The following is a 13,209-nucleotide window of genomic DNA, read 5'->3' on the forward strand; positions in this document are numbered from 1 at the left end:
TTTGAATCACCGACACTGTTATTTATTTCAAGTCATAACTATGGTTCAGCCATTGCTGAGTTTTGTCAGTAGCCACTACCATTATTTGGAAATGATATGTTTACACATTGATTTTTGTTAGGTGAAATTTCACTTCCTTTCATTCATTATGGTTTGCCCCAGCAAATAATTTTCATTTCATTGAATTCATAAATTTGTGGATGAACTTAAAACTTTACCTTTCGGTTAGCTGTTGAAATTCTTACTACTATCTTTCTATTTTCATATCTTACACTTTCCAAAAATATATTCATAGATTAAGACTATTATCCACTTCATTTGAAAATTAACAATGATGATTAAGGTTGTACAAGACTTTCTGGGTTGCTAAGCCTATAATTTCAAAATGTGCACTGCACCATGATAATTTAGTTTTGATTTCCAGAATATATGGCTGAGAATAAGAAAACAAAACAAAACACTTAAACGTGTCTTTTATTTCTCCTCTTGTTAACCATAATTGATCACACCATTAACTATAAACCTAACCAAAAGGTATAATTGATAACAATCCAACTATTTATTAATTAAGATGCCATAAACAAATGTACAGTGTGAATATAACTGCACTCGTCTAGCAATTAATTTATTTCAATAATTGAGAAGAAGTAATTAAGTAGGGATAGCGACAGATTAGTAAAACTTCTAAAAAGAGTAAGAGATCATTGATTAGAAAGCATGAGACAGATATGAAGAAGGTGTCTCCAATTCTTAAACCAATATCTATCGTGCCACTTTTTGCTCTTCTCTATTGTATATGCATCTTGTGCTACAACTTTAATGTGCCTTCTTTATTAATCATATCCATATCCAGTGTTATTAATTCGTATATAACAAATAATGAAGGAAACAAATTTAGAACACTGAAACTATTTTTTTTACTCTACTTTAACATCAAAATATATATATATATATATCCTCTCCCTTTTCTTCTCTCAACACTCCTCGATTTCATCGGCTTATCTAACTATTCGTACATACACAAAGATAAAATATATATCACAAAAATAATATTCACAAATATGTTTCTTGGACAATTTTTCTTCACTGCAGAGACAAGAAGATTTATCACTAAAGGTGTGAACTTACCACTTAAGTGAACTCATATTACTTGAATGATACTTTTTTCACTTGAGCATTCACTCATTGTCAAAGTAACCAAAATCCTATAAGTGAGAGAATCAACACTCTCTCTCATCACTCAAACGTTACATCATTACTTGAAAGCATGACTTGTTGCACATGACACCAAGTTTAGAAAACTACCTAAAATGTGGACTCTTCATTCCTTGAGTAATCACATGTTTCTTAAGCGGTGAGATTTTCAAAGAAGAGAGAATTGTTGCAACATTTTTCTTAACTTGGACTTCATCAGGTTCCAAGACATTATCAAAGTCAAAAATATATTTTCTCAACTGAGATTTTATGAATTTTTTTATGTAGATTCACAAAAGGAGGAAGTAAGACAATCCCATAACTACTAGAGCTATGCTTTTTAGAATTTCTCGTTAATTTTCTTGACATAATAACTCTTCCAACACCTGTAAATAGCATGACTCACAAAAAAAATATGATCACTTATAGAAAAAGCAAAATGTCTCCTTTTCTAATCAATAGAGGTTTTGTTTGCTCAAAGAAGTCTTCATCTTTTTCTATATCTACATAATCTTATAAATGGTTTGCTGGAATCCTACTAGGATATTATCTCCATCTCAATGCCAATAAAGAGGAGTTCTACATTTTCCTCCATATAATGTATCATATGGTGTTATATTGATGCTAGCCTAATAACTATTATAAGTAAACTTCACTAAAGGTCACATTTAATCCTAATTACCTTAATGATCTAAAACACAAGTTCTTAGTAAATCCTCAAAGAACTAAATTATCCTCTCTCACTGACCATTTTCATTATAAGCTAATTTGATTCTCAATCTAGTTATCAAAGTCTCTTGTAGAGTTTGTTAAAACTTAGAATTAAACCTATGATATCTATCAAAAATTGTTTTAGCAAAAACTATACGTAATCTGACAATCTCTCTCATATACAATTATGATTACTTCTACATGGATATCCCCAAACCTACTAGTAAGAAATGAGTACTTTTCATCAATCGGTCTATAATAATCCACACAACATCTTGTCTCCTCACTTTTTGTGACAAATGGGTACAAATATTTTATGAAAATGTTACCACATTTCCACAGTAGTATATCCAAGTGTTATGACATGTCACCTAATCTATGATGTTCGACCTTTAACTTCAAACAATTAAAAAAGGCCAATACAAGGGAAATACTCAACTTGCTTTTATGGTCCATTTTAATAGTCATCTTTTTCAACTCATCATCATAAGACACATATACTCTTTCTCTAAATCTTAAAACACCATCATATCCTAAAGAGAAGTTTTAAGTTTGATTGGTTCTCAATAATTCTATTGTACAAGTCAAGCTAGGATCACCTAATTATGTTTCCCTATCATGCTAAGAAAATCATTACTTACAACAAGCACATTACAACTAATGTTATTAAATGATAACGTCACATCTATATTCAAATTTATGAATTCTTCAATCAACTCTAACTCTACAATGATCATAGTATATAGAGGACTTGTCTTTCTACTCAATGTCTTAGCAACTACATTTTTCTTTTCAAGATGATACATCAACTGAAAATCATAATATTTTAAGAACTTTAACTATTATTTATAACTCACTCAATTTATTTTCATAAAACATATGCTTCAAACACTTATAGTCACTAAATACGTCAAATTTGGCACCATAAAGATCTACATCAGAACACACTCAATACCCTAATATGATGTATCTCAAAAAACCTTAAAGGACTTACATGGATAAGAAATCATCAACATCAAGACACCAATCAACCTTCACTTTATCTTTATAAAACTCTACTCACATCTATCTCTCCAAGCAAAAGGTTGACCTTCTCGGTTCAATTGTGTCAAATGAGCTATTATCTTAGAAAATCCTCAAAGAATATTCAGTAATATGCGGCTTACCTATTAGAGACTTACCTTAACTTTAGAAGTATCAACTTAAATCCCTTGAGATAAGATAAATTATCCCAAGAACTTAACCTCTAACATTCAAAACTCACATTTAAATAGTTTGGCGTATAATCGCTTCTCCTTAGAACACCAAGACTCCTTAAATGTTTCGCATGCTCCTCATGAGTGAAAAAAGTAAATTAGTTTGTCATTTGTGAATAAAAAAAATGGTATAAGAAAGAAGGAAATATCATATTCATATAATTGATGAAAATTATTGCACTACTTATCACTTCAAACAACATAACCATGTATTCATAATAATTACCTAGATTAAAAAGTTGCTTATGCACATCTTTAATTTTTACACAAATTTGATTATAACCTAACTTCAAGTCAATATTTTAAAATAACATTTCATCATGATATTGAATTAACAAATCTCTAGAAACAACATATTTATTTTTAATAATCCAATTGTTCAATTGACTATAATTAATAAATAAACCATTTTCCTCACCTAAGGAGAAACATTTGGTCAAATACAATTTTTTTTATAATGTATCTTTAACTTGTTTATTTAACACTATTAACTCAATTGGTGTCATTTTATAAAGAGTGATTGACATAAAAACTTACACCTGGAACCAAATCAATAAAAACTTAGTCTTTTTGTATGGTGGCAATCTTGGAATTTCATCACCAAAAACATTCATATAATCTTTTTCCATATGCATACTTCTTGTCTTCTCATCATCATTAATCTTTGCACGAGAAAGCAACACAAAATACAATGATCTTCATGCATTTGCTCTAAGAATTGCTAACCTAACCAGTTTCATTCTCTTATAATTAAGGAACATCAATTTCTTATATCATAATCTATCGTAACTTGATTGACCATTCATTTCTATTATCACATTTAAATCCTCCAAGGTCATACAAATCAAATCAACTTTGAACTTATGTCCATCGATAATCATATAACATTTTGGAGTTACAGAATAATTGACTCTATCAGTGAAAATTATTGCATCATTTGTCACTTCTAACAACAAAATAAGTGACTACTATAACAAATCAAAAGTTCAACTTTTATAAAGGTAATTACAAACCTTCAACACATGTCTGACACATACTTTCAATTTTGAATCTTGAAGAGAAAAGATACTTTGAAACACTATTAGAATGTAAAGTTTTATTTCATTGATGATAAACACTCTACTAACTACTTTAAGTCTTTGACTAGAGTTCATTATGGTCTACTACACACTAACAAAAAAAGGTGACTCCCCTCTCAGATCTACAATCTTTCACCAAATAAAATTTGTTCTGACATCTAAAACAAGTTTTTTGAGGATTAATCACTACAAACAAATCATTAAATAGAAATCAATTTTAGAGACAAAATATAATTAATTGTTATATTGACTAAATTATAGACTATTTTAGAAACTAAAAAAATGGTATCTAAATTATTTTATATTATTGATAAATAGTTTATAAATTGGTATATAATTAGCTATCAAGGTTTTAGTTACCAACTTTACAAACTAAATAATTGGTATCCAAAACATAGGTAGTTAATTAGATACTAATTTAAAAATTATTTATTAATAATATAAACTAATTTAGATACCAATTTTTTTTCTCTAAAATAATATCTAATTTAGTTAATATAACAATTACTTTTTTTCTTTAAAATTAATTTTTATTTAATAATTTTTTAATAGTGAATTATGAACAATTATTTTATAAAATTTCAATTAAATACTTGAAACACACATTTTCATTGCTCGACAATCTTAATTACTCTTTTATTATTAATATATTTATCTTTCACTTTTTTTAATTAATTTACATATATACCTTAATTATAATGTAAAGATGAGAAAGATAAAATAGGAAATGTTATAAATATTTTTTTAAGTGAAAAAAATATTTTTTTATTTTTTAAAATAAACAAGAACAAAAAATAGAGAAAATAATAGGTACAGGAAGGAACGATAAACAAATAGTATTCTTTAGCCCTTTATTTTCGTCAGTAGAAACTTGGGCCTTGAAATTGAGAAACTTGGGCCTTGACATTGAGAGGACAAAGAAAAGACTGCTTTCTTCCTGCACCTCCATATATTCTTCTATCACTCCTATAAATATTTCTATTTCAAAAATATCTTGTTAAGGAGTAGTTTATATTCTGAAAATTGGATATGAGATTACCTTCTGAATTATTTAATATATCTAGATGACTCTTAAATCTTGAAGCTATTTCTAGATCTGAGATTAACTTCCAAATTTGGAATTAATTTTGGAATTAATTTTCAGTGTAATTCAAAATATATTTTTTTATATTGTTTCTAGATTTTATAAATTTAGAGAACACTTATATCAAAAATATCTTTTAAATTATATAATCTGAAATATAAAAAAGTGAGATTTTAAAGGTTAATTTATTTTATAGAAGAACAAAAAAAGGTATTTTCATAGTATATTTAATATGAAGATGAGAATACATGAAAGTGCAGAAAGAAGCAGCCCAAAGAAAAAGTGCCAAAGTCAAACCAACTACCAAAAAGGACTATAGCTTTTCATCTAAGACCTATGTTATGCTTTTGGCTGCTTCTTCCTGCACCTCCATACCTTCTTGTGCCACCCCCATAAATTTTCTTATTCCAAAAATACTCTTTTTAATATTCTGAATTACATAATCCGGAAATTTTTTTCAAGATTCAAAATTAGCTTCCAGATTATGTAATCCGGAAGTCTTTTGTGATTAGCTTCCGGATTACATAATCCATAAGTCTTTTCTATACATAAGATTAGCTTCCGGATTATGTAATCCAGAAACCTTTTTTTCATGTGTTATTAGTTTCCGGATTACATAATCCGAAAGTTTTTTCTAAATATGAAATTGACTTCTAAATTATGTAATCCAGAATTTATCCGGATTACATAATCCATAGGCTTATTTTTCAAATCCAAAGGAGTGAAAATAAAGGATAAAATGGTATTTTCATATTTAGTATGGGTGGCACAAGAAGGTATGGAGGTGTAGGAAGAAAGATTTGGACGAAAACATTTCTAAAAAGGCCCAGTAAATATAAACCTAACCTATAACACATAGATGGACACCAAAAACCCAAAAAACATTATATATGCAAAACAAAAAAGGCTTTATGTTTATAATAACTAATGATTTCTAACTATACATTTTTAATGATAAAAGTATTTGGCTCATATTTTACATACTTAGATAAGATAAATACAACCGTAGTCTTAGTGAATGCCATTTTATGGTTATATTTAAATAATTTTATGGAAAACAGTTTGACAATAAATCTTAATATATATATATATATAGAGAGAGAGAGAGAGAGAGAGAGAGAGTCATGAAAGTGCCATCGTACTCTGTGCGTAGAAGAATATCTGAATTCTTTCATGTTCACTTGCTTTGTTACTGAAATGGAAAACACTCAATGTTATTTTAATTATAAGTTTTTTTTTATCAGCAATTTTAATTATAAGCTTATTAACGAAAATAGTAAACTTTTAGTAGAAAATATTGTTAAGGTGTGTCTTCAGCTTTTAGTACAAAATTCCTTTACTTTGGTTTAGATGTTTTTTTAGTAAATAATTAAACAAACCTTTCTGATGTTAATACCCCTCCTACCATTATGATACATCTATAGGTACCCACTTGCCCCTTTTGATATGACCACATTTAATTATATTTTTATATTAGATTATGATTAATTTTACATTGCATTTAATTCAAATTATATTTATAATAAATTCAGAGTTTCATGGAATCTTGGTCATCACTAATACATAATAAATACTAAACTTTATTTAAAATAAATTAGTCAAACTCTTGTTTATATTAAACTTGTCCAGCTTGTCAAATTTATTATAAAAATTTGTGAAGCTTATTTTAAATAAATATTAACTCACGAACCATAAACACAAACTCATTTCTACATTTAATTTTGGTGAAGAAATTTAGCATCCTTTTGTTTTGTCACTAAACAGAGAAGGATTTCGGGAAAAAGCAAGTTTGAATTGTGTTTCTTTAACTTCACATCATGTTAGCTTTTCACCATACTATCTTTATAAATGTTTCATTGACTTCATAAGGCTACAACATTTCTCCTTTTCCCTTTTTCATTCTTTTCACCCAGCTTCTTAGGCCAACTCACAATCATCCAAATTGTTTCACATAAATTAATCATGTCAAACAGTTTCTGCATAATATAGCTTCAAGATATTTGTCCTTTTAGATTTTTCTTGGGTTTTGAGATTTCTCTGTTTAAAGGTGGTATAGTCCTTAATCAAAGGAAATATGAAGACAGTGTGATCATTGCTTATACCTGTCACTACAACTTTTGATCCTTCCACTAAATTGCAAGATGATCAAGTTACTCCTTTCCCTTTTTCTGATACAGCATCACTAGTACATGTAGACCTAATATTTCCTATTCTTTCAAGAAGAGTAACTCTCTTTCTGAGTATATAATTTCATCAAATCAACAAATTCTAATATTTCTTATTCTTTCAAGAAGTATAATTCATTGTGTTTGTGGTTATATATCATGGTTCCATAGCAGCAGTAGATGATCTAATAAAATTAACAAATTATTTTAAAATAAATTTAATAATATTTTAATGAATGAACTTTAAGTATAAATCATCTTACAATTTATAATATAAATTTTATAATTATAAGGCTCTGTACTCAGTTAATGCAGCAAACCAGAGTTTTAAAATATTTGAAGGATCTTTTCTTCCCCGCTTGTTCAGATATGGTTTTGCCGACTCAGACTGGACCTGTTTTGATAGCCACAGATCTATTATATATTATTGTGTGTTTCTTATTTCTTTCCTCATTTCAAAGAAATCCAAGAAGCAAAATACAATCTCTAGGACTTCTTCAGAAGTTGAAAACAGGACAATGCCTAGTCTCAAATGTGAAACATGGCTTAATATTTACTGCAAGATTTGCTTATACGCATATATAATCCAGCTTCTGTTTCTGTTTACTAGGACAATAACTTTATCAACAAATACATTAATCGATTTTTACGTGATAATAGAGAAGATTTTCATTATTCTTCTCAATAACTGAGAAATGTGTTCACTAAGGCTCTTCATTCATTCTACTTCTTTTACTCTTTCAAACCAAGTTGAGAATTTATAATCTTTACAACCCAATTTGAGTCACTTTACTTCTTTTATGCCAAGTCCAGAGTCTATGATCTTCAGAGCCCAATTTGAGTGGATATTATCTGATATTCTGGTTTATTTATTTTAGTGCGTTAGTTGAATCTTTATTCTGTGTAATTTGTAGATATAAAATTAAGTTTCAAAGTCTTCTCGGTTATGATCATTTCTGTTATTTTTACTTTGATTAGTTCAAATTTTAATAATGAATACAATGTTTCTTGCCCTTATAATCAAAATTCAACACATCCAAAATCTTAAGAAACTGATATGCAATTCTAAACCTTCATGACAAAGGCCACATCCCACTGAGCATTTCCAATTGACACTAGCAAAATGTACATGCTTTTCTTGGTTTTGGTATTGATTTTTTCTTCCTTGTGTGATGAAACAGCTGGATCAATCTTTAATATTTTAATCTACATGTTAATGATCCCTTCAGCTCTTTCCAACTATGCATGGTACATGGTCACCGTCACTACCTTTTACTTTTGTGGCATCTTTACTTTGTAAAAAGAAAAGTAAAACAAAAGTACACGGCTTGACTAAAATGGGACAACAAACTTTGAGAGAAGGGTGCATGACAGAGCAAGAGCATCACTTTGCCTTATCACATGCAAGCCTATCTGATAATAAATAGGGACCTTATAAAGAGGAAACTACACTAACAGAAAGAAAAAATGCCCTTGTAATAACGGTAAAGTAACCCAATTTGCTATTCAGATTCAATGCATCATTGAAGCCTCATTTATTCCAAATTAGAAGTGTATGATAGTTAACTGGGCAAGACAAGATATTAAGCTAGCAAGAAGTTCCACAGATGATATATTGATATAAGTAAGCCACTCACATTGAAGGAAACCAAGTCCTAAGGAGTGATAGTACATATGTGGTCCTTAAAGGGAGGACATCCCAAAATGCATAAGAAAACATATATCATAGTGCCACCACAAGGGGCTATACCATTTAGTTAGGACATGTAAAATTGTAGGGAAGTAAGCTAGTGTCTTAAATGGAACAATGAAGGAAATGATAAGTATTAAGAGAACAAATGATGTTGAAGTTGAAGCTCAAGGGCACTTGGGTCCTCCTTCCTTGGTCTTCCAGTTGTTGTAGCAAGGGCACACAGCCTTATTACCATAATACCCCGGTGGCACACACAGGCATTTCCTGCAGCACTTCTGACAGAAAAACATGCAGGGTTTGTGGTATTGGGTCCTGCTACATCTCCTCGAGCATTGTGATGGGCATTCTGGTCATATCACATTCCCACAAGAGACATATTGTGAGCATTGGTAACAAACAAAACAAGCAAGCATTATGGTCAGTACAATAATCAATAGTCATTTGACTCGCCTCTTTTCACACATCAGTCAAAAACACTAAAAAAAATAGCTTTTATGGGAAAAAATTGACCACAGTCAAACTAAAATTGACAGTGAAGAGAGATGTAATGTAACCATTAATAAAAATTTAGAACTTTTTTTTCAATAATTTATAAAAAAGTGCAAATGATATTACATGTCGTGGTTTGGTTAGTTATCACCTTTGAAAAGAGAGTACAGAGTAATGTGAGCATAGTTTGTCTTAACTAAGAAAATAATAGCAAAACAACAATCCAAGATCTGCTCTGCAAGCTTTTGGGGAATGTTCTAAAAAAATTTCCTTCTTCCATTCTCAGTGTTGCCACCATTTTTAATGTCCAAAGTTTGGAGAAATCTCTTGACAAACATTGCTTCATGCCATAAAAAGACAAGTTGAAGAAGAGAAGAACTTTACTTACGGTAACTCTTGACACTCCCACTTCCATATTTGCTCTGGGAATACAAACAGCATAAATCAGCACTGATTCACCTCCTTAGAAAGCAAAATCCCAAGACCCCATTTTTCATTCTTCACAAACCCACAAAGAAAGAGAGAGTGAAGAAGAGATGCATACCTTGTTATCATTCAGGTGGTCTCCATGCCCATTTGCAGCCATAACCTGAAAAATCAAGCCATTGAAAATGTTAGAACCCTTCAGATTCTCAACACTAGCACACTAGTGGTACCAAAAAATGAAAACATTATGTGTGTAGTTCTTGGACATTGTTAAAGACCAACCACTGTCTGAAGCATGGAAATGGCAATGAGTGCCAAGATCATAGCTGCAAAGAACTTAGCCATAGCCATTGTTGCACACACAATATGATCACAAAGCCCCTCTTGATTTGGCAGACCCTTCTGTCTGATTCACAAATCAAGACCAAGAAACAAGAGGGATGTTTGAGGAGATGCTGGGATCCTGAAGTAAATCATGGTGGGGTATTTATAGAAACATTGAAGGGTGGGGATTGGATGGAACATTTATTGGGTGCATTTAGAAGTAGAAAGTTGTCCTTAATTTGGAGAACCAACGTCTGACACGTGTGTCAGCACAATATCATGACGGTGATGCAAATTACATTAGATCGGATCGTACGGTCTACAAAATACATTAATTTAATTAGGAAAAGCTAAGCAAGTTGGAACATAGCCGCATGTTTGCTGCTCCTAAAAACTACCAGTCTTAAAAAACATGCACGCTCAATCAATAATTCATATGAAGGGATTGGAAAAATAAGAAAACAAAATAATACCTAATGTGAACTTTTAGATGATAAGTTTTTTTTATGCAGAACTTCAAATATTTTATAATAAATAAATTGTATTAATAACAGATATATTTTAAAATTTATGAAAATTATTCAATTATTTAATATAAAATTTTAAATTTTATAGACAAAATTAACAATTTAAAAATATACTATTTTTCTCTCTTACTTATATATGTAATCTTTATACCTCTCAATCTCGTTATTAATTAGTTTCACCTCTAGCTAAACATTATGTGATAGGGTGTTGTGGTGTGGGTTTTTCATATTTAAGTCAAACTTTGTCTTCTTCTTCATTTTTATGTTTTGTGTCTCAATACTATTGAATAATATTTATATTTATACTTTTCCCATTTTAAATATTAATTAAATATTTTTTATAAAAATAAAAATCACAACAAAGTAAATATGATATTATCAAAATTATATATTTTTAATATAAAATATAAAAAAGATATAATTACATAAACATTAAATTTGAGTATGAAATAACAATAATCTAAGAAAAGTCAAATAATTATATATAAAAAGTAAAAATGATAAAGTGTGTGTTTTAGAAACAATTTGATTTGATAAATTATTTATTTAAAACATTAAAAAAAAATCACAAATCAAAGTTTGATAAAAGTGATCAACTTAAATTTTAACTTAAGAGATGCATTGTCAATAAGTTTTTATAAGAGTAGTGTCTAATAAAATCATTAGATTAGATGCAACATCAAGATGATAAAATATAGTATTTAAAAAAATCTTTAAAAACTCTTTTTTATCAAAACTTTTATTCTTTAGTTAGTTTCAAATTAATAACAATCAATTTGAAAAGATAAGAATGCATATAGATTTACAAAAGGTGTTTTTATAATGGTTCATCCAAAATCTCAGATCACATTTAGTTCTTGATCAATGCAAACAGGTTTCACAACCAAACTAACATTACAAGATACAAGATGAGTATTTTTCGAAATCTATCAACTCGTGATGAAATATGGAGTATTATTTGGACATACAACCACTCCCCAACTAAAAGTTGAGTATTTTTTGTCCCATTCAATCCTAATTAAATACTTTGTTCACACAAAGGGTCTAATCTATACGATCTTAGGTTTGTTAGCTAAAAGATGTTAACATCCTAAGACAAATACAATATTGAGAAAACTAATTTAGATTGTTAACAAACAAGACTTGATATTTGGTAAAAATAAGTAGAGCTTCAAATTTTATTTTATTTTCTTTTATATCATCGACAATATTTCTTCTTCAGTAGGTCTTCTATATATAAATGTTGAGAAGAAAAAATGTTGTTGTAAATGTTTTTTGTGCTGTTGTGAGATCTTGTGAAGTTCTTATTCTTCATCCTGTGTCTATCCACATTCAAACTTAAAGATGCATTAAATGTTCTTCATGCAACAATAAATGTGTATATTCTCTTAACACAAATCTTCGATAAACAACATGACTTATCAAGCTTAGGTTAGATAGTTTTTCCCCAAACTAGTGTCAAACATAAAACCAAACAAGATTAAATGTCTTTGTATAATTGTCTTTTTTTCTTTTGAAAAAAAATTATTCACATGGAACAACTTTACACATGTTCTTTGATGTAGACACTTGATTGTAAGATTCTCTTGTAATAAATGAAGAAACAAATATTCTCAGCATATATAAAATGAGAATTTATAACTATAAAATGTATACCATCACTACAAGAAAATCATGAAATAGAAACCAATTTTTAGATACCAAAATAATTAGTTACAATAGTAACTAAATTAGAGACCATTTTAGAAACTTAACAAAATTTTGGTTTTTAAATTAGTTTCTATTATTGTTAAATAGTTTCTAAATTGGTATCTAATTAGCAACCAAAGGTTTTAGAGACCAAATTTAGAAACTAAATAATTGGTAGTTAAAATCTTGGTTGTTAATTAGATACTAATTTAAAAACTATTTAACAATAATATAAACTAATTTAGAAAGTAATTTTTTTTAGTTTTTAAAATGGTCTCTAATTTAGTTACTATTGCAACTAATTATTTTGGTATCTAAAAATGAGTTTCTATTTCAAGATTTTTTTGTAGTGCATTAAATACTTCAAATAATGTGTGCTTATTATCTCATGGAGAAAAAGCTTATGAGAAAGTATATAAACAAAATGTTGTGTGTTTGTTCGATTAGAAGAACACTTCATCAAGATCTTATGCTAATAAAATATTGTTTTATAGTTTGTTATTAAACACATAATCAAGCCAAAAAAAAAGTATATTGAACTTTGTTCTAAAAAAAATAATTTTTTTTTAGAT

The 13,209-nt window shown here is 28.7% G+C and overlaps 1 protein-coding gene across 1 annotated transcript; it reads right to left on the minus strand.

Moving 5' to 3' along the window:
• Positions 1-9,072: 9,072 nt before the first annotated feature.
• Positions 9,073-10,597, minus strand: LOC137824055 (gibberellin-regulated protein 4-like). The gene is made up of 4 exons (XM_068629486.1): positions 10,380-10,597; positions 10,216-10,260; positions 10,060-10,093; positions 9,073-9,528 (listed from the first exon to the last, which is right to left on the minus strand). Exons 1-4 carry the CDS (start codon positions 10,446-10,448, stop codon positions 9,347-9,349), a joined length of 330 nt encoding a protein of 109 aa, XP_068485587.1. The 5' UTR covers positions 10,449-10,597; the 3' UTR covers positions 9,073-9,346.
• Positions 10,598-13,209: the final 2,612 nt, after the last annotated feature.

Source organism: Phaseolus vulgaris, chromosome 8 (genome assembly GCF_000499845.2).
Source record: "Phaseolus vulgaris cultivar G19833 chromosome 8, P. vulgaris v2.0, whole genome shotgun sequence".
NCBI classification, from domain to species: Eukaryota; Viridiplantae; Streptophyta; class Magnoliopsida; order Fabales; family Fabaceae; genus Phaseolus; species Phaseolus vulgaris.

Bases quoted from the DNA above. Each gene is read 5' to 3' on its own strand.
- LOC137824055 (XM_068629486.1), bottom strand. From the start codon at position 10,448: ATGGCTATGGCTAAGTTCTTTGCAGCTATGATCTTGGCACTCATTGCC. The intron at 10,094-10,215 runs GTATGCATCTCT...TTGTATTCCCAG, and splicing joins ACCACCTGAATGATAACAAG to AGCAAATATGGAAGTGGGAG. The intron at 9,529-10,059 runs GTAAGTAAAGTT...TGATATGACCAG, and splicing joins TGGGAGTGTCAAGAGTTACC to AATGCCCATCACAATGCTCG.